At 45.1% G+C, this 24221-nt stretch overlaps 10 protein-coding genes and 2 non-coding genes across 12 annotated transcripts in view; 6 read left to right on the top strand and 6 right to left on the bottom strand.

The window, feature by feature from the left end:
- The window catches only part of LOC133015150 (histone H2A-like), a 543969-nt gene that overhangs the window by 221218 nt on the left and 298530 nt on the right, over positions 1–24221 (bottom strand). The gene's annotated exons all lie outside the window — the stretch shown is intronic.
- LOC133015327 (histone H2AX-like) lies at positions 435–12481 on the top strand. The gene is made up of 2 exons (XM_061082500.1): positions 435–823; positions 12076–12481. The coding sequence occupies exons 1-2, from the start codon at positions 441–443 to the stop codon at positions 12479–12481; spliced, it is 789 nt and encodes a 262-aa protein (XP_060938483.1). The 5' UTR covers positions 435–440.
- LOC133015322 (histone H1-like) lies at positions 2149–3012 on the bottom strand. The gene has a single exon (XM_061082495.1). The coding sequence runs from the start codon at positions 2991–2993 to the stop codon at positions 2373–2375; it is 621 nt and encodes a 206-aa protein (XP_060938478.1). The 5' UTR covers positions 2994–3012; the 3' UTR covers positions 2149–2372.
- LOC133015325 (histone H4) lies at positions 5073–5508 on the top strand. Its single transcript, XM_061082498.1, has one exon. The coding sequence runs from the start codon at positions 5137–5139 to the stop codon at positions 5446–5448; it is 312 nt and encodes a 103-aa protein (XP_060938481.1). The 5' UTR covers positions 5073–5136; the 3' UTR covers positions 5449–5508.
- On the bottom strand, positions 7164–7327 carry LOC133016220 (U1 spliceosomal RNA). The gene has a single exon (XR_009681613.1). It is a non-coding gene; the product is annotated as a U1 spliceosomal RNA (small nuclear RNA).
- On the top strand, positions 8590–8964 carry LOC133015324 (histone H2B-like). The gene has a single exon (XM_061082497.1). The coding sequence runs from the start codon at positions 8590–8592 to the stop codon at positions 8962–8964; it is 375 nt and encodes a 124-aa protein (XP_060938480.1).
- LOC133015329 (histone H3) lies at positions 11214–11780 on the bottom strand. Its single transcript, XM_061082501.1, has one exon. It carries the CDS (start codon positions 11775–11777, stop codon positions 11367–11369), a length of 411 nt encoding a protein of 136 aa, XP_060938484.1. The 5' UTR covers positions 11778–11780; the 3' UTR covers positions 11214–11366.
- On the bottom strand, positions 14030–14669 carry LOC133015323 (histone H1-like). Its single transcript, XM_061082496.1, has one exon. It carries the CDS (start codon positions 14648–14650, stop codon positions 14030–14032), a length of 621 nt encoding a protein of 206 aa, XP_060938479.1. The 5' UTR covers positions 14651–14669.
- On the top strand, positions 16730–17165 carry LOC133015326 (histone H4). Its single transcript, XM_061082499.1, has one exon. The coding sequence runs from the start codon at positions 16794–16796 to the stop codon at positions 17103–17105; it is 312 nt and encodes a 103-aa protein (XP_060938482.1). The 5' UTR covers positions 16730–16793; the 3' UTR covers positions 17106–17165.
- LOC133017397 (U1 spliceosomal RNA) lies at positions 18817–18980 on the bottom strand. Its single transcript, XR_009682710.1, has one exon. It is a non-coding gene; the product is annotated as a U1 spliceosomal RNA (small nuclear RNA).
- Positions 20291–20665, top strand: LOC133015572 (histone H2B-like). The gene has a single exon (XM_061082805.1). It carries the CDS (start codon positions 20291–20293, stop codon positions 20663–20665), a length of 375 nt encoding a protein of 124 aa, XP_060938788.1.
- LOC133015154 (histone H2A) lies at positions 23793–24179 on the top strand. The gene has a single exon (XM_061082294.1). It carries the CDS (start codon positions 23793–23795, stop codon positions 24177–24179), a length of 387 nt encoding a protein of 128 aa, XP_060938277.1.

Below are 24221 nucleotides of genomic sequence, written 5' to 3'. Positions count from 1 at the left end.
ACGGTGAGGCTTCTTCACGCCGCCGGTGGCCGGGGCGCTCTTACGTGCAGCCTTAGTGGCCAGCTGCTTCCTGGGGGCTTTGCCTCCGGTGGATTTACGAGCGGTCTGCTTGGTTCTTGCCATTTTGTTTCTTGTCTCTGCGATCGGGAGAAAGAGTGAAGCGGTGGAGAGACACTCTGCTTTTAAACTACGGAGGCAGCCGTGACATGGTGAGAGGCTCCTCCTGGAGCTCAGCGTCGCCCAAAGGAGCAACCCACCGCCCGAGTCCTGCTGCCTATTGGAGGAAAGTGCCGGCCGTCCTCCACTGCTCTGCGGGAGGCTGATACTCTGGTTGGTCTGGCATGAACCGTCCCGCTCGATCCGCGGATATAAAACTGATTGTTCGAGCTTTTCACCGTACTTTCTCTTGACGTGTTTCAAGGAACCAATCTACATCCATCATGTCAGGCAGAGGCAAAACCGGCGGAAAGGCCAGAGCCAAGGCAAAGACCCGCTCTTCCCGCGCTGGGCTCCAGTTCCCCGTCGGTCGTGTTCACAGGCTGCTGCGTAAAGGCAACTACGCACATCGCGTTGGTGCCGGCGCCCCCGTCTACCTGGCGGCAGTGCTGGAGTACCTGACCGCTGAGATCCTGGAGCTGGCTGGAAACGCCGCCCGCGACAACAAGAAGAGCCGTATCATCCCCCGCCACCTGCAGCTGGCCGTCCGCAACGACGAGGAGCTCAACAAACTCCTGGGCGGAGTGACCATCGCTCAGGGCGGCGTGCTGCCCAACATCCAGGCTGTGCTGTTGCCCAAGAAGACCGAGAAGGCCACCAAGTCCAAGTAAAGCAAAGCCGCTTGACACCATCGACACAAAGGCTCTTTTAAGAGCCACTCACTCACCTCCAAAGAGCAAAACTCCTCATGTCACTCATCAACTTGAAAAATAAACAAGCTAAAGTCATTGTAGGGATATCAGCGGTTAGCACGTATTCGTGGGTGTTTTTTTTCTGTGTCAGCTGTACGTGTCCTATAGTGAGGACACAATCACTCATGAAAGGCACCTGCCAGGATGTACAGCATAAATGCAAAAACAACACATATCATCCTAATGAAATAGAAACGACTGTGGGTACAACGTATTTAATTCAGCTTTCAACCTCTTTACATTTGTCATGGAGTAAATCTAGGATGTGAACTAAATATATCTATTCATTACACATCCTACAAACTTATTTACAGAGTAATGTAGTCATAAACAATCACTCTTGTACCTTTGCTTAATCTGTAAAATCCGCTTTGCTCTCCATGAGCTTGAGTGAAATATGAAATGAGTTATGTCGACAACACTTACTTAATTTGTGGTCACAGCGCTAATTTTGTTTTAGTTATCTAGATACAATTATCTCACATTTCACCTCTGCACGGACTTGAGGCGTAAAGCCGCTGCACTCTGCTAAACAACATCCATCAAGAGCATCAAACTGTTGAAGTGCAGCTCCTAAACAAAACCAACAGCTCTGTCCATGGTCCTGAAACAGGATTAAAAGAGCTTGGTTTTTCTGAATTATACTCTGAAAAATGTACTCGGTGTTTTAAAAATAAATCTGAGAAAAACATCACCTGGACAAAAACACTTCTACTCCCTTTGAGTAAACTTAACCTTGTGACTTTCCGTCTGTTGGTGTTGCAGTGTCTGGTGAGAGTTCATCAAGACTTTAGTTTAATGACAGCCACTGATCAAGGTGATGCAGCTACAGAGCTCATTTTGATGAGTCAACACGTAGCTGCAATAAAACAGGAGAAGCTGAGCTACTGGAAAAGAAAGCTTCTGACAGGACACGGACGAGAGTTCGTCTGGTATGGGACGTTGTTCCAACTCCTATAATTTGGAGAGCAGCTCCATCTGCTGGCTGCCTGATGCTACTACAGTACAGTGTGGTTATATGATGTGATTTCTAAGCAGCTGTCACTTATATATTGAGCAAAGAAAGACACGAGAAAACTACGATAAATATAACAACAGGGGCACAATCTTTAGGAAGTGTGGTATATGAAGTAAATCGGATACCGCTGAACATCATGTTACATGATGTATGTGTGTGTGTGTGTGTGTGTGTCAGTAGGAGTCGGCTACTCCTTCACACAGAGTCTAGACTATGCTTTATACTATTTGACGTTTTTATATGAACTAACTCCTACATCTTAACATTGTCAGAAAGACATTTCATATTTGTCTAACCAACTTGACTCCCTATACCTAAGAACTCTGTCTCTACATATTTCTTAACAGTGGTGGTGAATGATGAGGACTCAGCTCTTTGTGGATAGACTTGTGTGGCTCTTAAAAGAGCCTTTTACCAGGATGGACATGTATCGCAGTGAGGACAGCTCACTTCTTCTTGGCTGCTGTCTTCTTCGCTTTGGGCTTGGCGACCCTCTTCGCGGGGGATTTCTTTGCAGCAGGCGCCTTTTTCCCCATCTTCTTGGGGCTCTTTGCCACTTTCTTGGGGCTCTTCGCCACCTTCTTCGGGCTCTTCGCCACCTTCTTGGCCGCTGCTGGTTTCGTCACCTTCTTCGGGGACTTTTTAGCGGCTGCTGGCTTCTTGGCTGCCTTGGGCTTTTTAGCCACTGCAGGTTTCTTGGCGGCGGGCTTCTTCGCTTTGGGAGCGGCCTTCTTCACCGCCTTCTGGACCTTGGTGTCCACCTTCTTGCTCATCTTGAACGAGCCCGTGGCCCCGGTTCCCCTGGTCTGGACCAGGGTCCCGCTGACCACCAGCTTCTTGATGGTGGTGTTGACGCGGGAGTTGTTCTTCTCCACATCGTAGCCTCCGGCAGCCAGAGCCTTCTTGAGGGCGGACACTGACGCGCCACTGCGCTCCTTGGACGCGGACACGGCTTTCACGATGAGCTCACTGACGCCGGGGCCGGCGGCCTTCGGTTTCACGACCTTCTTCTTGACCGCTTTAACCTTGGCGGCGGCTGGAGCCGGAGCTGGAGCGGCTTCTGACATCTTTCTCTTTGCGTTTAGATCAACGAAGAACTATCGGTGTGAGTTACAGGACTGTTGAGGAGTCCTGGTCGGGAGGCGGTACTTGAACACATCATGAGAACCGTGAAGACTCAGTCGAGCCGCTGCTCCTGTGTGCAGTGGGAACGCCGAGACACTTGTGTTTTCTCTTCACTGATAAACGACTTAAAAGTCAGTGGGTGAGCGGTGCTGGAGGCTGACAGTGAGGCAGCAGGTAGCGGACTTATTTGTCTTCATATTGAAGTCATGACGAGCTCTGATGCTCTCTGCATTTCGTCGGTGGAGCCTCCAAACACGACCCGTTCACCGCGGTGAGCAGCGCTGCTCCGCGGCTTTCCCCACTAGTTTCTCTCCTTAAATGAGTTCAAAAGCACCACAGCCCCACCAAAACCCGTTTCCCCGCTGCTCCACATGTTTGTTCAGAGAGACCGAGTGAAAACAAGCACCTGCTGATGATTCCTTTGTAATAAAGTCAAGAAATTGTGCAGGCAGCAAACACACCGCTGATGGCCGGGGCTCCTGGTGAAGTTGAGCCAGACTTCCTATCAGAGCCCTGACGTTTCCCGCTGAAGATCATGCCATTAGCGCTACAGTTCATATCCATGTTGAATTTTCAATTTGATAAAATATACACTTCAAGCAATGATTAATTTAATATTGTGGCACATTTCTCTCATTTAATGCAAAAAGTCAACAGGTTCCATCATTTCTTTTCCCGAAAATGTTTAAGCCTTACTGGAATTTGCAATTTCTCTTCTTAGTAAATACCAAATTTTGCTCATCATAGTAACACTGGGATACATGTTTCCGTTCATGATTTGTGTAAAATAATCATTAAATCATGGCAAACGTTTCTTAAAAAACGATTTGACCCGTGTGTGAGACATCTCCGACAACCTGTCAATATGTAACCTAGTGATCAATAGATCAAGTCTTCTCTGATTTGTATGGCCAATAACACATTCATATTACAAATGAAGACTTTGGTGTCAACAACACTCTGAGTATCCAGAATGTACACACGTGTGGAGTATGTGAAGGTATTTGTGGAAATTGTAGCATGTAAACATGTACTTTTTACCATTCAAAAATTACTTTATTTATGGCTTACTTTTAATACAAACACTATAACACAAAGTACTTTCAATGCTAACAATGATAGAAAAAAACGCACACCCCTTCACTCACCCCCATTCAAGCTCATAGCAAAACCACAACAACAGTGTTGTTGTTGATCTCATAGTTTTTAACTCATGAATCAGGGGTAGGAAAGGAAAGACAAAGTGCAGAGACGGTCACTCTGCCCAGAAGTTTGTTGAGCTCCTCGTCATTGTGGACGGACAGCTACAGGTGGGATGAAAATACCATGTTAAGGATGCCACCGCAAAACCATGACCATTTTATCCAAGGTCCATATCTGCAAATGAAACCAGATGAATGCAGTAAAACAGAATCCAGCCGAATGTCAGTTTCTTATCAACAACACTTTCAAGCATACACAAGGTGCTTTTTAACTGGTCAGTATCCAATGATGCCAAATGAAAGAAGAAGAAAGTCACCCTGTCACCTTGGACTGCTAATAAAAGGGCATGTTCATAACACTATCAAAACAGTTTCAGACAAGCATCAAGTGCTTACACTGCACTGACACTTTTGAATATTACATTCACTTTTGGTTGGGGGTTGTGTTTTAGATAAAAGGCTATTTAAGTACTTAACAGGAGGGCTAAGGGATAAATCGTGAGCTGACTCTTTGTGTGACCACGGTTTTTCACTCAAGGTTGCTCAACATTCATACATTGTCTAAGTACTTCCCTAGTCAGTCCTAATGTTACTCTTATTTTTAACCCAGCGTTTTTCACAGGCACTCCTCCCACTTGATGGAAACGTGACACAGTCCTACTATTACACAAAACTGGTAAAGTGTCAGACTTTAATATCTACGGTCCTACATCCAAACCTGTGGAGGCGCTAGCGCACAATACATTTAATTCTCAGCGGCCATGAGGATCCACAGAGGAGGAAGAGGGCCGCCTCGGTCTTCTATCAGGTCCTCAGTCAAGCTATGACTAGCTGTGGTTCCCTCGGAGCACTCTATTGACTAGATCTCATCTAACTGAAGAAGATGTCTGGACGCGGAAAGGGAGGAAAGGGACTCGGTAAAGGAGGCGCAAAGCGTCACCGCAAAGTTCTCCGTGATAACATCCAGGGAATCACCAAGCCCGCCATCCGCCGCCTGGCTCGCCGTGGCGGAGTGAAGCGTATCTCCGGTCTGATCTACGAGGAGACCCGCGGCGTGTTGAAGGTTTTCCTGGAGAACGTGATCCGCGATGCTGTCACCTACACCGAGCACGCCAAGAGGAAGACCGTGACCGCCATGGACGTGGTGTATGCTCTGAAGAGACAGGGCCGCACTCTGTACGGCTTCGGCGGATAAACACACTTTCCAACAGCTCAACAACACAACGGCTCTTTTAAGAGCCACACACCGAGTCAATGAGAGCTCACATCCTCTGCTCAACACCAATCAGTCGTTCTTGGAGTATTTCCCTTAATTGTCAATATTTAGAAGTTATTTCATATCAAAACACCAAATTAAAGTGTACAATTTTTAACGATGTTGACATGATCTGCAGCTATTTCTTATGGACTTCATATACCATATTCCTTAGTTGAAATGGGTTCACAATTCACATTAATTCTTTTGTTTAGTAATCGTAGTTTCCTCTGGTCTTTAATTGCTAAATATATAAGTGACACCTAAAGACAGTTTATATTTATACTGTTAATATTTATACAAATATATAGTTTAATGACAGTTATATATACATAAACATATATACACATTGGCATAAGAAATACTGGCATAAGTTGCGGGTGAGCTGCTTAGATAAATGACAATTGCAGCCTCGCATCATACACATGTACATCTACTGTAGTGACATGAGGCAGCCAGCAGATGGCGCTGCTGTCCAAATTACGTGAACCGGAACAACGTCCACTACCAGTTGAACTCTCCTACATGTCTTGTCAGAAGCTTTGTTTTCCAGTAGCTCAGCTTCTCCAGTTATTGCATCTTCTTCTCTGTTCTGAGTTTTGAAAATGAGCTCTGTAGCTGCATCAACTTGATCAGGGGCTGTCACTACAATAAGGCACCCCCCCCTCCCTCCCTCCCTCCCCGGCTTTATGATTAGAAACACTTAGTTAAGTTTCAGAGTAGAATTACAAATCTTGCTTGAGGACCATGGTCAGAGCTGTCTGTTTAAGGTGCTGCACCCTCCCCAGATTTTTGATCTGAATGGATGTTGAGGAGCAGAGCGCAGCCGCTTTACGCTTCAAGTCTGTGCAGAAACACATGTAGGTGAAAAATGAGTCACCCCCTGACATTAACATGAATACACAGAAGCTCACACACACACACGCATATGTTAATATATTCACAAAGACACAAAGCCATTTAGCGCATATCTAAATTTAGCACTGAGCAACTACTTTTGTTGCTATGAAGAACACACAAGTGTCCTCTACATGTCCTTGTTCTGCGGGAGTTTAGCAACGGCCTTACACTGCAGCCCTCTGGAACCTGACTGACCTATCGACTCACTCACTGGTAATGGAGACCCTGTTGCAATACACACTAAGATAAAACACAGCACTTGATTGATTGTGTAACCATCTAAAGTAGTAAAGTAGAGGACGTGTTGAAGTGAAGCAAACACTTGTGTGAAATGAGTGGAGCAAACACTTGTGTGAAATGACATTGAATTACTTTATCAATGTTCTGGTCTCCAGCCCTTTTGTTCCCCTTGCAAAACAGAGTAAGCCTCGATGAAAAGCAGCCAGGTAAGCCCTGGCCGTCTCTGATAAATCACCACAAAGCCCAAAGACATAACAACTTTGTCTCAGAGACAACACAAACTGCTATAAATTGGCAAAAGTCAGCATACAGGCAGTACAAGAATTTCTAGCAAACATTACTTATCAAAACAGCCCACTTGGAACAGGAGTGACCCCGTCTATTTGCTGTTAAATTATACTTCTACCACAATCAGTGGCATTAGTGAGTGCATTGTGTTGGAAAAAACATGCACTACAACCAAACCTAAAAAATAGGCCCAGTGTCAGGCTCTTATTGCAATTGAACATGATGATCAGGGGAGAGCGCGGACGCAGTCCCCCACTACCACAAATTATGCAGTCGAGATTCCCACATTTGGGGAATTCGCACGGGTCAGCACAGCCGAAGTGCAATGGCTGAGCCTCGCCCTGGGTGAACCACCTTCATGATCATGGTATCTCCCCTGCCAGGTAAGTATGAGTTGGAGGCATTGGAGACAGGCTTTTGTTTCTCAGACACAGTTGCTTGGCTCACGGTGCCTCCCATGCATATTCACACAATCCAAAGGCCTTCAGTATCACATCATCCCCTTTTGGTAAAGGACTTGTTGAAGTGAAGCAAACACTTGTGTGAAATGAGTGGAGCAAACACTTGTGTGAAATGACATTGAATTACTTTATCAATGTTCTGGTCTCCAGCCCTTTTGTTCCCCTTGCAAAACAGAGTAAGCCTTGATGAAAAGCAGCCAGGTAAGCCCTGGCCGTCTCTCATAAATCACCACAAAGCCCAAAGACATAACAACTTTGTCTCAGAGACAACACAAACTGCTATAAATTGGCAAAAATCAGCATACAGGCAGTACAAGAATTTCTAGCAAACATTACTTATCAAAACAGCACACTTGGAACATGTGTGTGTGTGTGTGTGTGTGTGTGTGTGTGTGTGAGTGTGTGTGTGTGTGTGTGTGTGTGTGTGTGTGTGTGTGTGTGTGTGTGTGTGTGCTGTCTCTGCTTTGAAAGACAACGTCTTAATATGAAAGTCTATCCGAGTGATGTGGGCGAATTTCAACCGGATAAAATCTCCCTGTACTCTATTAAACAGGTCTTGACGCAGCAGCTAATTGGACTGTAATATTCAAAGGCAGCAGGCAGGACCAAGTGTCTATAGGATTTGTCTAATTTAATACAGGTATAACAATAATGACGATTATAATAAAAAGGTGCCAAATTTATCACGATCATCTTTTTCCCTTCTTTTCTTTGGGAGGGCGGCTCCCTATTGGCCAGCTACACCTGTTTATGTTCCAGGCACAAAGGAGCCGATACCGGTCCTGCTGATGGGTTGATGCTCTTCCACGGCACACAACAAACCTTCTTGCTCCTGCACGTTTGGATGTTCTATCTTGGAGGAGCTGTTCCCTTCTCATTTAGAGCTGTGTATTTATCAGGTTGCTTTGGTTCAGATTGTTTTAAATGATACTAATGTGATACCACCATAAATAATAATACGTTTCAGACATCTTGCATTTTTTCTTAACCTTCCAAAAGTTACCGTTGAGCTCTACAGTTCAACCTCTGTCAGCAGCAGAGTAGTGGACTCATGAACACGGAGACACTCCCACGTGCTGCACATTCAGCCAATGACAGAGAGGGAACGGCACATACTGATTTACATGTGATGTGTTCAAATACAGCCTGGCCACCAGCGTCTGTATTCATTTGAACGAACAATATCGTGACGATGCCTGACATAGCGAAGCCTGCGCCCAAGAAGGGCTCCAAGAAAGCGGTGGCCAAGGCCCCCGGTAAGGGTGGAAAGAAGAGGAGAAAGTCCAGGAAGGAGAGCTACGCCATCTACGTGTACAAAGTGCTGAAGCAGGTCCACCCCGACACCGGGATCTCCTCCAAGGCCATGGGCATCATGAACTCCTTCGTGAGCGACATCTTCGAGCGCATCGCCGGTGAGGCCTCTCGTCTGGCTCATTACAACAAGCGCTCCACCATCACCTCCAGGGAGATTCAGACCGCCGTCCGCCTGCTGCTGCCCGGGGAGCTGGCTAAACACGCCGTGTCTGAGGGCACCAAGGCCGTGACCAAGTACACCAGCTCCAAGTAAATGCCTCTGCGGAGACATCAAACCAACGGCTCTTTTAAGAGCCACACACTTTCTCTATGAAGACAAACTGTCCTGACTCTCACATGTCCAGCAATATTTCAACAGCCACTTTTAACTAGTAATGTAGCTGTGGTTAATTAAATTGAAGAGGAAAATCATGTGAATACATTCTAAACATCCCGCAAACTTCTCTAAACTTCTACTCATGAAAACAATTATTTTTTAAATCCAATAGCAGAATTTACTGCAGGACTTTTCCTCTGTCTCAAATCAGTGATTGCTGTTAGTCACGAGGAGCTGTTCCCCCCCTGGTGGTCATAATCGTATTGCAAAGAAGCCTATGAGATCCTTGCTCCTCAAAGTCAGAGGACTACACTTGCACGTACAACACAACCACCCACCAAAAGCAAGTGTTAACAATTTTTACTGGCTGTCCCCATTGAAAAGTGTGAAATGTGAAAGTTAACTAGTTTTCTATTGACGTTAAACATTGCCACAAAAAGTTGACCCCAAGGACTATAAGAAGGTGAAAGTACAACTAAGACATAACAATCTAATAGTCAATAGACAGTGACTCTTTAAACGTGGTCTTTTATTTAAAAAAAAAACAAGCAAAGATTTGTTTTATCAGCCCTAAAAGTCATGTTGTAGCTGTACAAAAGTGTTAGTGCAGCTCAAGCAGTGTACGCACTTGATGCTAGACGGGAATCGTTTTTGATAGTGTTATGAACATGCCCATTTATTATTAGTCCGGGGGGGCCAGTGTGTCTATGTTCATCTTTCATTAGGCATCTTTGGATACTGACCAGTTTTAAAATCACCTCAAGTATGCTTGAAACTGTTGCTGATTTCAACCTGTCATTCTGCTGGATTCTTTTGTACTATAGGGTTTAATTTACAGAAATGGACCTTAGAAAAAGAAGTCCTGGTTGTGTGGTGGCATCCTTGACATGATATTTTCGCCCCCCCGCCACCTGTAGCTGTCAGTCTACAACGACGAGGAGCTCATCAAACTCCTGAGCACAGTGACCATCTCTCCACTTTGCCTTTGCTTTCCTACCTTTGATTCATGAGTTGAAAACTGTGAGATTAACAGCAACACTGTTATTACATTGTTAAAATATATATATAACATTATAACATTGTTATGCTAAGATTTTGGATGGGTGTGAGTGAAGGGGAGGGGGGTGCTTTTTTATGTCAAGCATGGGAGGTACTTTGTGTTATAGTCCCTGTTTATAAAGCACTACATAAATAAAGTATATTTGAATGGTTCAAATAACATGTTTACATGCTACCACTTACCCACGGCAATCTACACAAACACTTTCAAATACTGCACATGTGTGTACATTCTGGACTCACAGTGTGTTTGTTGACACTAAAGCCTTCAATTGTAATATGAATGTGTTATTGGCTATAACAGTCTGAGAAGACTTGATCAATAGGTAACATATGGACAGGTTGACTGAGATCTCTCACTCACGAGACAAATAGTTTTTCAAAAACATTTGTCATGTTTTAATGATTATTTTAAACAAATAATGATTAAAATAATATACATAAACATGTATCCTAGTGTTAATGTGAAGAGTCAATGTAGGTGTTTACTAAATCAGACAGCAGAGACATTTAAAATTCCAGTAAAGCAAAGACATATGCTGCAAAATAAATGATACAACCTGTTGACTTTTTGTATTACATGAGAGAAATGTGCCACAATATTAATTTGATCATTGCTTGAAGTGTACATCTAGTAAAATTGACTACTTCAACATGGATATTAAATTAGGTCCTAATTATAGAACGACTCTCCAGCATCCTCAGCATGAAACGTTCATGGCTCTGATAGGAAGTCGGGCTCAACTTTCCCAGGAGCCTCGGCCATCAGCGGTGTGTTGGCTGCCTGCACAAAAACGTGACTTTATTACAAAGGGATCATCAGCAGGTCCTTGTTTTGTTTTGAAAAGACTTTGATGTGGTTGCCGTGGAAATCATGTTGCTGGCCGTGTCTTAGATTAGTCTTTGTTGCTTATATTCTATGCAGAGCTACTAATGCAACAAATATTTAACTGCAAACTCTTTTATATACAGTATAATGACATATAATGACAACGGTCATTTGTTCAATTATTTTGTAAATCGGATTAAAGTTAAATGTCTAAAAATATGGATTGTAATGTACTGTAATTACTTGATTATAAATTAATTATATTGTAATAACTTAATTTATTTATTACTCCAATGGTATTAATATGTACTTTAGGATCTGCAGTCAATTCTTGAGTTAGTTATATGTATTAACTGTCTTTAACAAGCAGGGCAACGGAGGACTTTTGTCTTGAGGGCAGTGAAGTGGCTCTTAAAAGAGCCGTTGTTATCGTCAGTGGAGCAGCAGCAGTTTATGCTCTCTCTCCGCGGATGCGGCGGGCCAGCTGGATGTCCTTGGGCATGATGGTAACCCTCTTGGCGTGGATGGCGCACAGGTTGGTGTCCTCGAACAGGCCGACCAGGTAAGCCTCGCTGGCCTCCTGCAGAGCCATGACAGCGGAGCTCTGGAAGCGCAGGTCGGTCTTGAAATCCTGAGCGATTTCTCTCACCAGGCGCTGGAAGGGCAGCTTGCGGATCAGCAGCTCCGTGGATTTCTGGTAGCGACGGATCTCTCTCAGAGCCACGGTACCGGGCCTGTAACGGTGAGGCTTCTTCACGCCACCGGTGGCCGGGGCGCTCTTACGTGCAGCCTTAGTGGCCAGCTGCTTCCTGGGGGCTTTGCCTCCGGTGGATTTACGAGCGGTCTGCTTGGTTCTTGCCATTTTGTTTCTTGTCTCTGCGATCGGGAGAAAGAGTGAAGCGGTGGAGAGACACTCTGCTTTTAAACTACGGAGGCAGCCGTGACATGGTGAGAGGCTCCTCCTGGAGCTCAGCGTCGCCCAAAGGAGCAACCCACCGCCCGAGTCCTGCTGCCTATTGGAGGAAAGTGCCGGCCGTCCTCCACTGCTCTGCGGGAGGCTGATACTCTGGTTGGTCTGGCATGAACCGTCCCGCTCGATCCGCGGATATAAAACTGATTGTTCGAGCTTTTCACCGTACTTTCTCTTGACGTGTTTCAAGGAACCAATCTACATCCATCATGTCAGGCAGAGGCAAAACCGGCGGAAAGGCCAGAGCCAAGGCAAAGACCCGCTCTTCCCGCGCTGGGCTCCAGTTCCCCGTCGGTCGTGTTCACAGGCTGCTGCGTAAAGGCAACTACGCACATCGCGTTGGTGCCGGCGCCCCCGTCTACCTGGCGGCAGTGCTGGAGTACCTGACCGCTGAGATCCTGGAGCTGGCTGGAAACGCCGCCCGCGACAACAAGAAGAGCCGTATCATCCCCCGCCACCTGCAGCTGGCCGTCCGCAACGACGAGGAGCTCAACAAACTCCTGGGCGGAGTGACCATCGCTCAGGGCGGCGTGCTGCCCAACATCCAGGCTGTGCTGTTGCCCAAGAAGACCGAGAAGGCCACCAAGTCCAAGTAAAGCAAAGCCGCTTGACACCATCGACACAAAGGCTCTTTTAAGAGCCACTCACTCACCTCCAAAGAGCAAAACTCCTCATGTCACTCATCAATTTGAAAAATAAACAAGCTAAAGTCATTGTAGGGATATCAGCGGTTAGCACGTATTCGTGGGTGGTTTTTTTTCTGTGTCAGCTGTACGTGTCCTATAGTGAGGACACAATCACTCATGAAAGGCACCTGCCAGGATGTACAGCATAAATGCAAAAACAACACATATCATCCTAATGAAATAGAAACGACTGTGGGTACAACGTATTTAATTCAGCTTTCAACCTCTTTACATTTGTCATGGAGTAAATCTAGGATGTGAACTAAATATATCTATTCATTACACATCCTACAAACTTATTTACAGAGTAATGTAGTCATAAACAATCACTCTTGTACCTTTGCTTAATCTGTAAAATCCGCTTTGCCCTCCATGAGCTTGAGTGAAATATGAAATGAGTAATGTCGACAACACTTACTTAATTTGTGGTCACAGCGCTAATTTTGTTTTAGTTATCTAGATACAGTTATCTCATATTTCACCTCTGCACAGACTTGAGGCGTAAAGCCGCTGCACTCTGCTAAACAACATCCATCAAGAGCATCAAACTGTTGAAGTGCAGCTCCTAAACAAAACCAACAGCTCTGTCCATGGTCCTGAAACAGGATTAAAAGAGCTTGGTTTTTCTGAATTATACTCTGAAAAATGTACTCGGTGTTTTAAAAATAAATCTGAGAAAAACATCACCTGGACAAAAACACTTCTACTCCCTTTGAGTAAACTTAACCTTGTGACTTTCCGTCTGTTGGTGTTGCAGTGTCTGGTGAGAGTTCATCAAGACTTTAGTTTAATGACAGCCACTGATCAAGGTGATGCAGCTACAGAGCTCATTTTGATGAGTCAACACGTAGCTGCAATAAAACAGGAGAAGCTGAGCTACTGGAAAAGAAAGCTTCTGACAGGACACGGACGAGAGTTCGTCTGGTATGGGACGTTGTTCCAACTCCTATAATTTGGAGAGCAGCTCCATCTGCTGGCTGCCTGATGCTACTACAGTACAGTGTGGTTATATGATGTGATTTCTAAGCAGCTGTCACTTATATATTGAGCAAAGAAAGACACGAGAAAACTACGATAAATATAACAACAGGGGCACAATCTTTAGGAAGTGTGGTATATGAAGTAAATCGGATACCGCTGAACATCATGTTACATGATGTATGTGTGTGTGTGTGTGTGTGTGTGTCAGTAGGAGTCGGCTACTCCTTCACACAGAGTCTAGACTATGCTTTATACTATTTGACGTTTTTATATGAACTAACTCCTACATCTTAACATTGTCAGAAAGACATTTCATATTTGTCTAACCAACTTGACTCCCTATACCTAAGAACTCTGTCTCTACATATTTCTTAACAGTGGTGGTGAATGATGAGGACTCAGCTCTTTGTGGATAGACTTGTGTGGCTCTTAAAAGAGCCTTTTACCAGGATGGACATGTATCGCAGTGAGGACAGCTCACTTCTTCTTGGCTGCTGTCTTCATCGCTTTGGGCTTGGCGACCCTCTTCGCGGGGGATTTCTTTGCAGCAGGCGCCTTTTTCCCCATCTTCTTGGGGCTCTTTGCCACTTTCTTGGGGCTCTTCGCCACCTTCTTCGGGCTCTTCGCCACCTTCTTGGCCGCTGCTGGTTTCGTCACCTTCTTCGGGGACTTTTTAGCGGCTGCTGGCTTCTTGGCTGCCTTGGGCTTTTTAGCCACTGCAGGTTTCTTGGCGGCGGGCTTCTTCGCTTTGGGAGCGGCCTTCTTCACCGCCTTCTGGACCTTGGTGTCCACCTTCTTGCTCATCTTGAACGAGCCCGTGGCCCCGGTTCCCCTGGTCTGGACCAGGGTCCCGCTGACCACCAGCTTCTTGATGGTGGTGTTGACGCGGGAGTTGTTCTTCTCCACATCGTAGCCTCCGGCAGCCAGAGCCTTCTTGAGGGCGGACACTGACGCGCCACTGCGCTCCTTGGACGCGGACACGGCTTTCACGATGAGCTCACTGACGCCGGGGCCGGCGGCCTTCGGTTTCACGACCTTCTTCTTGACCGCTTTAACCTTGGCGGCGGCTGGAGCCGGAGCTGGAGCGGCTTCTGACATCTTTCTCTTTGCGTTTAGATCAACGAAGAACTATCGGTGTGAGTTACAGGACTGTTGAGGAGTCCTGGTCGGGAGGCGGTACTTGAACACATCATGAGAACCGTGAAGACTCAGTCGAGCCGCTGCTCCTGTGTGCAGTGGGAACGCCGAGACACTTGTGTTTTCTCTTCACTGATAAACGACTTAAAAGTCAGTGGGTGAGCGGTGCTGGAGGCTGACAGTGAGGCAGCAGGTAGCGGACTTATTTGTCTTCATATTGAAGTCATGACGAGCTCTGATGCTCTCTGCATTTCGTCGGTGGAGCCTCCAAACACGACCCGTTCACCGCGGTGAGCAGCGCTGCTCCGCGGCTTTCCCCACTAGTTTCTCTCCTTAAATGAGTTCAAAAGCACCACAGCCCCACCAAAACCCGTTTCCCCGCTGCTCCACATGTTTGTTCAGAGAGACCGAGTGAAAACAAGCACCTGCTGATGATTCCTTTGTAATAAAGTCAAGAAATTGTGCAGGCAGCAAACACACCGCTGATGGCCGGGGCTCCTGGTGAAGTTGAGCCAGACTTCCTATCAGAGCCCTGACGTTTCCCGCTGAAGATCATGCCATTAGCGCTACAGTTCATATCCATGTTGAATTTTCAATTTGATAAAATATACACTTCAAGCAATGATTAATTTAATATTGTGGCACATTTCTCTCATTTAATGCAAAAAGTCAACAGGTTCCATCATTTCTTTTCCCGAAAATGTTTAAGCCTTACTGGAATTTGCAATTTCTCTTCTTAGTAAATACCAAATTTTGCTCATCATAGTAACACTGGGATACATGTTTCCGTTCATGATTTGTGTAAAATAATCATTAAATCATGGCAAACGTTTCTTAAAAAACGATTTGACCCGTGTGTGAGACATCTCCGACAACCTGTCAATATGTAACCTAGTGATCAATAGATCAAGTCTTCTCTGATTTGTATGGCCAATAACACATTCATATTACAAATGAAGACTTTGGTGTCAACAACACTCTGAGTATCCAGAATGTACACACGTGTGGAGTATGTGAAGGTATTTGTGGAAATTGTAGCATGTAAACATGTACTTTTTACCATTCAAAAATTACTTTATTTATGGCTTACTTTTAATACAAACACTATAACACAAAGTACTTTCAATGCTAACAATGATAGAAAAAAACGCACACCCCTTCACTCACCCCCATTCAAGCTCATAGCAAAACCACAACAACAGTGTTGTTGTTGATCTCATAGTTTTTAACTCATGAATCAGGGGTAGGAAAGGAAAGACAAAGTGCAGAGACGGTCACTCTGCCCAGAAGTTTGTTGAGCTCCTCGTCATTGTGGACGGACAGCTACAGGTGGGATGAAAATACCATGTTAAGGATGCCACCGCAAAACCATGACCATTTTATCCAAGGTCCATATCTGCAAATGAAACCAGATGAATGCAGTAAAACAGAATCCAGCCGAATGTCAGTTTCTTATCAACAACACTTTCAAGCATACACAAGGTGCTTTTTAACTGGTCAGTATCCAATGATGCCAAATGAAAGAAGAAGAAAGTCACCCTGTCACCTTGGACTGCTAATAAAAGGGCATGTTCATAACACTATCAAAACAGTTTCAGACAAGCATCAAGTGCTTACACTGCACTGACACTTTTGAATATTACATTCACTTTTGGTTGGGGGTTGTGTTTTAGATAAAAGGCTATTTAAGTACTTAACAGGAGGGCTAAGGGATAAATCGTGAGCTGACTCTTTGTGTGACCACGGTTTTTCACTCAAGGTTGCTCAACATTCATACATTGTCTAAGTACTTCCCTAGTCAGTCCTAATGTTACTCTTATTTTTAACCCAGCGTTTTTCACAGGCACTCCTCCCACTTGATGGAAACGTGACACAGTCCTACTATTACACAAAACTGGTAAAGTGTCAGACTTTAATATCTACGGTCCTACATCCAAACCTGTGGAGGCGCTAGCGCACAATACATTTAATTCTCAGCGGCCATGAGGATCCACAGAGGAGGAAGAGGGCCGCCTCGGTCTTCTATCAGGTCCTCAGTCAAGCTATGACTAGCTGTGGTTCCCTCGGAGCACTCTATTGACTAGATCTCATCTAACTGAAGAAGATGTCTGGACGCGGAAAGGGAGGAAAGGGACTCGGTAAAGGAGGCGCAAAGCGTCACCGCAAAGTTCTCCGTGATAACATCCAGGGAATCACCAAGCCCGCCATCCGCCGCCTGGCTCGCCGTGGCGGAGTGAAGCGTATCTCCGGTCTGATCTACGAGGAGACCCGCGGCGTGTTGAAGGTTTTCCTGGAGAACGTGATCCGCGATGCTGTCACCTACACCGAGCACGCCAAGAGGAAGACCGTGACCGCCATGGACGTGGTGTATGCTCTGAAGAGACAGGGCCGCACTCTGTACGGCTTCGGCGGATAAACACACTTTCCAACAGCTCAACAACACAACGGCTCTTTTAAGAGCCACACACCGAGTCAATGAGAGCTCACATCCTCTGCTCAACACCAATCAGTCGTTCTTGGAGTATTTCCCTTAATTGTCAATATTTAGAAGTTATTTCATATCAAAACACCAAATTAAAGTGTACAATTTTTAACGATGTTGACATGATCTGCAGCTATTTCTTATGGACTTCATATACCATATTCCTTAGTTGAAATGGGTTCACAATTCACATTAATTCTTTTGTTTAGTAATCGTAGTTTCCTCTGGTCTTTAATTGCTAAATATATAAGTGACACCTAAAGACAGTTTATATTTATACTGTTAATATTTATACAAATATATAGTTTAATGACAGTTATATATACATAAACATATATACACATTGGCATAAGAAATACTGAAGTTGCGGGTGAGCTGCTTAGATAAATGACAATTGCAGCCTCGCATCATACACATGTACATCTACTGTAGTGACATGAGGCAGCCAGCAGATGGCGCTGCTGTCCAAATTACGTGAACCGGAACAACGTCCACTACCAGTTGAACTCTCCTACATGTCTTGTCAGAAGCTTTGTTTTCCAGTAGCTCAGCTTCTCCAGTTATTGCATCTTCTTCTCTGTTCTGAGTTTTGAAAATGAGCTCTGTAGCTGCATCAACTTGATCAGGGGCTGTCACTACAATAAGGCACCCCCCCCTCCCTCCCTCCCTCCCCGGCTTTATGATTAGAAACACTTAGTTAAGTTTCAGAGTAGAATTACAAATCTTGCTTGAGGACCATGGTCAGAGCTGTCTGTTTAAGGTGCTGCACCCTCCCCAGATTTTTGATCTGAATGGATGTTGAGGAGCAGAGCGCAGCCGCTTTACGCTTCAAGTCTGTGCAGAAACACATGTAGGTGAAAAATGAGTCACCCCCTGACATTAACATGAATACACAGAAGCTCACACACACACACGCATATGTTAATATATTCACAAAGACACAAAGCCATTTAGCGCATATCTAAATTTAGCACTGAGCAACTACTTTTGTTGCTATGAAGAACACACAAGTGTCCTCTACATGTCCTTGTTCTGCGGGAGTTTAGCAACGGCCTTACACTGCAGCCCTCTGGAACCTGACTGACCTATCGACTCACTCACTGGTAATGGAGACCCTGTTGCAATACACACTAAGATAAAACACAGCACTTGATTGATTGTGTAACCATCTAAAGTAGTAAAGTAGAGGACGTGTTGAAGTGAAGCAAACACTTGTGTGAAATGAGTGGAGCAAACACTTGTGTGAAATGACATTGAATTACTTTATCAATGTTCTGGTCTCCAGCCCTTTTGTTCCCCTTGCAAAACAGAGTAAGCCTCGATGAAAAGCAGCCAGGTAAGCCCTGGCCGTCTCTGATAAATCACCACAAAGCCCAAAGACATAACAACTTTGTCTCAGAGACAACACAAACTGCTATAAATTGGCAAAAGTCAGCATACAGGCAGTACAAGAATTTCTAGCAAACATTACTTATCAAAACAGCCCACTTGGAACAGGAGTGACCCCGTCTATTTGCTGTTAAATTATACTTCTACCACAATCAGTGGCATTAGTGAGTGCATTGTGTTGGAAAAAACATGCACTACAACCAAACCTAAAAAATAGGCCCAGTGTCAGGCTCTTATTGCAATTGAACATGATGATCAGGGGAGAGCGCGGACGCAGTCCCCCACTACCACAAATTATGCAGTCGAGATTCCCACATTTGGGGAATTCGCACGGGTCAGCACAGCCGAAGTGCAATGGCTGAGCCTCGCCCTGGGTGAACCACCTTCATGATCATGGTATCTCCCCTGCCAGGTAAGTATGAGTTGGAGGCATTGGAGACAGGCTTTTGTTTCTCAGACACAGTTGCTTGGCTCACGGTGCCTCCCATGCATATTCACACAATCCAAAGGCCTTCAGTATCACATCATCCCCTTTTGGTAAAGGACTTGTTGAAGTGAAGCAAACACTTGTGTGAAATGAGTGGAGCAAACACTTGTGTGAAATGACATTGAATTACTTTATCAATGTTCTGGTCTCCAGCCCTTTTGTTCCCCTTGCAAAACAGAGTAAGCCTCGATGAAAAGCAGCCAGGTAAGCCCTGGCCGTCTCTGATAAATCACCACAAAGCCCAAAGACATAACAACTTTGTCTCAGAGACAACACAAACTGCTATAAATTGGCAAAAATCAGCATACAGGCAGTACAAGAATTTCTAGCAAACATTACTTATCAAAACAGCACACTTGGAACATGTGTGTGTGTGTGTGTGTGTGTGTGTGTGTGTGAGTATGTGTGTGTGTGTGTGTGTGTGTGTGTGTGTGTGTGTGTGTGTGTGTGTGTGTGTGTGTGTGTGTGTGTGTGTGTGTGTGTGTGTGTGTGTTTGTGTGTGTGCTGTCTCTGCTTTGAAAGACAACGTCTTAATATGAAAGTCTATCCAAGTGATGTGGGCGAATTTCAACCGGATAAAATCTCCCTGTACTCTATTAAACAGGTCTTGACGCAGCAGCTAATTGGACTGTAATATTCAAAGGCAGCAGGCAGGACCAAGTGTCTATAGGATTTGTCTAATTTAATACAGGTATAACAATAATGACGATTATAATAAAAAGGTGCCAAATTTATCACGATCATCTTTTTCCCTTCTTTTCTTTGGGAGGGCGGCTCCCTATTGGCCAGCTACACCTGTTTATGTTCCAGGCACAAAGGAGCCGATACCGTTCCTGCTGATGGGTTGATGCTCTTCCACGGCACACAACAAACCTTCTTGCTCCTGCACGTTTGGATGTTCTATCTTGGAGGAGCTGTTCCCTTCTCATTTAGAGCTGTGTATTTATCAGGTTGCTTTGGTTCAGATTGTTTTAAATGATACTAATGTGATACCACCATAAATAATAATACGTTTCAGACATCTTGCATTTTTTCTTAACCTTCCAAAAGTTACCGTTGAGCTCTACAGTTCAACCTCTGTCAGCAGCAGAATAGTGGACTCATGAACACGGAGACACTCCCACGTGCTGCACATTCAGCCAATGACAGAGAGGGAACGGCACATACTGATTTACATGTGATGTGTTCAAATACATCCTGGCCACCAGCGTCTGTATTCATTTGAACGAACAATATCGTGACGATGCCTGACATAGTGAAGCCTGCGCCCAAGAAGGGCTCCAAGAAAGCGGTGGCCAAGGCCCCCGGTAAGGGTGGAAAGAAGAGGAGAAAGTCCAGGAAGGAGAGCTACGCCATCTACGTGTACAAAGTGCTGAAGCAGGTCCACCCCGACACCGGGATCTCCTCCAAGGCCATGGGCATCATGAACTCCTTCGTGAGCGACATCTTCGAGCGCATCGCCGGTGAGGCCTCTCGTCTGGCTCATTACAACAAGCGCTCCACCATCACCTCCAGGGAGATTCAGACCGCCGTCCGCCTGCTGCTGCCCGGGGAGCTGGCTAAACACGCCGTGTCTGAGGGCACCAAGGCCGTGACCAAGTACACCAGCTCCAAGTAAATGCCTCTGCGGAGACATCAAACCAACGGCTCTTTTAAGAGCCACACACTTTCTCTATGAAGACAAACTGTCCTGACTCTCACATGTCCAGCAATATTTCAACAGCCACTTTTAACTAGTAATGTAGCTGTGGTTAATTAAATTGAAGAGGAAAATCATGTGAATACATTCTAAACATCCCGCAAACTTCTCTAAACTTCTACTCATGAAAACAATTATTTTTTAAATCCAATAGCAGAATTTACTGCAGGACTTTTCCTCTGTCTCAAATCAGTGATTGCTGTTATTCACGAGGAGCTGTTCCCCCCCTGGTGGTCATAATCGTATTGCAAAGAAGCCTATGAGATCCTTGCTCCTCAAAGTCAGAGGACTACACTTGCACGTAAAACACAACCACCCACCAAAAGCAAGTGTTAACAATTTTTACTGGCTGTCCCCATTGAAAAGTGTGAAATGTGAAAGTTAACTAGTTTTCTATTGACGTTAAACATTGCCACAAAAAGTTGACCCCAAGGACTATAAGAAGGTGAAAGTACAACTAAGACATAACAATCTAATAGTCAATAGACAGTGACTCTTTAAACGTGGTCTTTTATATAAAAAAAACAAGCAAAGATTTGTTTTATCAGCCCTAAAAATCATGTTGTAGCTGTACAAAAGTGTTAGTGCAGCTCAAGCAGTGTACGCACTTGATGCTAGACGGGAATCGTTTTTGATAGTGTTATGAACATGCCCATTTATTATTAGTCCGGGGGGGCCAGTGTGTCTATGTTCATCTTTCATTAGGCATCTTTGGATACTGACCAGTTTTAAAATCACCTCAAGTATGCTGGAAACTGTTGCTGATTTCAACCTGTCATTCTGCTGGATTCTTTTGTACTATAGGGTTTAATTTACAGAAATGGACCTTAGAAAAAGAAGTCCTGGTTGTGTGGTGGCATCCTTGACATGATATTTTCGCCCCCCCGCCACCTGTAGCTGTCAGTCTACAACGACGAGGAGCTCATCAAACTCCTGAGCACAGTGACCATCTCTCCACTTTGCCTTTGCTTTCCTACCTTTGATTCATGAGTTGAAAACTGTGAGATTAACAGCAACACTGTTATTACATTGTTAAAATATATATATAACATTATAACATTGTTATGCTAAGATTTTGGATGGGTGTGAGTGAAGGGGAGGGGGGTGCTTTTTTATGTCAAGCATGGGAGGTACTTTGTGTTATAGTGCCTGTTTATAAAGCACTACATAAATAAAGTATATTTGAATGGTTCAAATAACATGTTTACATGCTACCACTTACCCACGGCAATCTACACAAACACTTTCACATACTGCACATGTGTGTACATTCTGGACTCACAGTGTGTTTGTTGACACTAAAGCCTTCAATTGTAATATGAATGTGTTATTGGCTATAACAGTCTGAGAAGACTTGATCAATAGGTAACATATGGACAGGTTGACTGAGATCTCTCACTCACGAGACAAATAGTTTTTTCAAAAACATTTGTCATGTTTTAATGATTATTTTAAACAAATAATGATTAAAATAATATACATGTATCCTAGTGTTAATGTGAAGAGTCAATGTAGGTGTTTACTAAATCAGACAGCAGAGACATTTAAAATTCCAGTAAAGCAAAGACATATGCTGCAAAATAAATGATACAACCTGTTGACTTTTTGTATTACATGAGAGAAATGTGCCACAATATTAATTTGATCATTGCTTAAAGTGTACATCTAGTAAAATTGACTACTTCAACATGGATATTAAATTAGGTCCTAATTATAGAACGACTCTCCAGCATCCTCAGCATGAAACGTTCATGGCTCTGATAGGAAGTCGGGCTCAACTTTCCCAGGAGCCTCGGCCATCAGCGGTGTGTTGGCTGCCTGCACAAAAACGTGACTTTATTACAAAGGGATCATCAGCAGGTGCTTGTTTTGTTTTGAAAAGACTTTGATGTGGTTGCCGTGGAAATCATGTTGCTGGCCGTGTCTTAGATTAGTCTTTGTTGCTTGTATTCTATGCAGAGCTACTAATGCAACAAATATTTAACTGCAAACTCTTTTATATATAGTATAATGACATATAATGACAACGGTCATTTGTTCAATTATTTTGTAAATCGGATTAAAGTTAAATGTCTAAAAATATGGATTGTAATGTACTGTAATTACTGGATTATAAATGAATGACTGTAATTGTAATAACTTAATTTATTTATTACTCCAATGGTATTAATATGTACTTTAGGATCTGCAGTCAATTCTTGAGTTAGTTATATGTATTAACTGTCTTTAACAAGCAGGGCAACGGAGGACTTTTGTCTTGAGGGCAGTGAAGTGGCTCTTAAAAGAGCCGTTGTTATCGTCAGTGGAGCAGCAGCAGTTTATGCTCTCTCTCCGCGGATGCGGCGGGCCAGCTGGATGTCCTTGGGCATGATGGTAACCCTCTTGGCGTGGATGGCGCACAGGTTGGTGTCCTCGAACAGGCCGACCAGGTAAGCCTCGCTGGCCTCCTGCAGAGCCATGACAGCGGAGCTCTGGAAGCGCAGGTCGGTCTTGAAATCCTGAGCGATTTCTCTCACCAGGCGCTGGAAGGGCAGCTTGCGGATCAGCAGCTCCGTGGATTTCTGGTAGCGACGGATCTCTCTCAGAGCCACGGTACCGGGCCTGTAACGGTGAGGCTTCTTCACGCCGCCGGTGGCCGGGGCGCTCTTACGTGCAGCCTTAGTGGCCAGCTGCTTCCTGGGGGCTTTGCCTCCGGTGGATTTACGAGCGGTCTGCTTGGTTCTTGCCATTTTGTTTCTTGTCTCTGCGATCGGGAGAAAGAGTGAAGCGGTGGAGAGACACTCTGCTTTTAAACTACGGAGGCAGCCGTGACATGGTGAGAGGCTCCTCCTGGAGCTCAGCGTCGCCCAAAGGAGCAACCCACCGCCCGAGTCCTGCTGCCTATTGGAGGAAAGTGCCGGCCGTCCTCCACTGCTCTGCGGGAGGCTGATACTCTGGTTGGTCTGGCATGAACCGTCCCGCTCGATCCGCGGATATAAAACTGATTGTTCGAGCTTTTCACCGTACTTTCTCTTGACGTGTTTCAAGGAACCAATCTACATCCATCATGTCAGGCAGAGGCAAAACCGGCGGAAAGGCCAGAGCCAAGGCAAAGACCCGCTCTTCCCGCGCTGGGCTCCAGTTCCCCGTCGGTCGTGTTCACAGGCTGCTGCGTAAAGGCAACTACGCACATCGCGTTGGTGCCGGCGCCCCCGTCTACCTGGCGGCAGTGCTGGAGTACCTGACCGCTGAGATCCTGGAGCTGGCTGGAAACGCCGCCCGCGACAACAAGAAGAGCCGTATCATCCCCCGCCACCTGCAGCTGGCCGTCCGCAACGACGAGGAGCTCAACAAACTCCTGGGCGGAGTGACCATCGCTCAGGGCGGCGTGCTGCCCAACATCCAGGCTGTGCTGTTGCCCAAGAAGACCGAGAAGGCCACCAAGTCCAAGTAAAGCAAAGCCGCTTGACACCATCGACACAAAGGCTCTTTTAAG

This window comes from Limanda limanda, chromosome 12 (genome assembly GCF_963576545.1).
Source record: "Limanda limanda chromosome 12, fLimLim1.1, whole genome shotgun sequence".
NCBI classification, from domain to species: Eukaryota; Metazoa; Chordata; class Actinopteri; order Pleuronectiformes; family Pleuronectidae; genus Limanda; species Limanda limanda.
The sequence above is the reverse complement of the archived record's forward strand: the minus strand, read 5'-3'. Positions and strand labels throughout refer to the sequence as shown.

What these genes read in the sequence shown, in the direction of transcription:
- LOC133015324 (XM_061082497.1), top strand. Translation starts at nt 8,590, where the DNA reads ATGCCTGACATAGCGAAGCCTGCGCCCAAGAAGGGCTCCAAGAAAGCG.
- LOC133015327 (XM_061082500.1), top strand. Translation starts at nt 441, where the DNA reads ATGTCAGGCAGAGGCAAAACCGGCGGAAAGGCCAGAGCCAAGGCAAAG. An exon ending in GAGAAGGCCACCAAGTCCAA is followed by an intron (nt 824 to 12,075) that starts GTAAAGCAAAGC and finishes ACGTGTTTCAAG; the next exon opens with GAACCAATCTACATCCATCA.
- LOC133015323 (XM_061082496.1), bottom strand. Translation starts at nt 14,650, where the DNA reads ATGTCAGAAGCCGCTCCAGCTCCGGCTCCAGCCGCCGCCAAGGTTAAA.
- LOC133015326 (XM_061082499.1), top strand. Translation starts at nt 16,794, where the DNA reads ATGTCTGGACGCGGAAAGGGAGGAAAGGGACTCGGTAAAGGAGGCGCA.
- LOC133015572 (XM_061082805.1), top strand. Translation starts at nt 20,291, where the DNA reads ATGCCTGACATAGTGAAGCCTGCGCCCAAGAAGGGCTCCAAGAAAGCG.
- LOC133015329 (XM_061082501.1), bottom strand. Translation starts at nt 11,777, where the DNA reads ATGGCAAGAACCAAGCAGACCGCTCGTAAATCCACCGGAGGCAAAGCC.
- LOC133015325 (XM_061082498.1), top strand. Translation starts at nt 5,137, where the DNA reads ATGTCTGGACGCGGAAAGGGAGGAAAGGGACTCGGTAAAGGAGGCGCA.
- LOC133015322 (XM_061082495.1), bottom strand. Translation starts at nt 2,993, where the DNA reads ATGTCAGAAGCCGCTCCAGCTCCGGCTCCAGCCGCCGCCAAGGTTAAA.
- LOC133015154 (XM_061082294.1), top strand. Translation starts at nt 23,793, where the DNA reads ATGTCAGGCAGAGGCAAAACCGGCGGAAAGGCCAGAGCCAAGGCAAAG.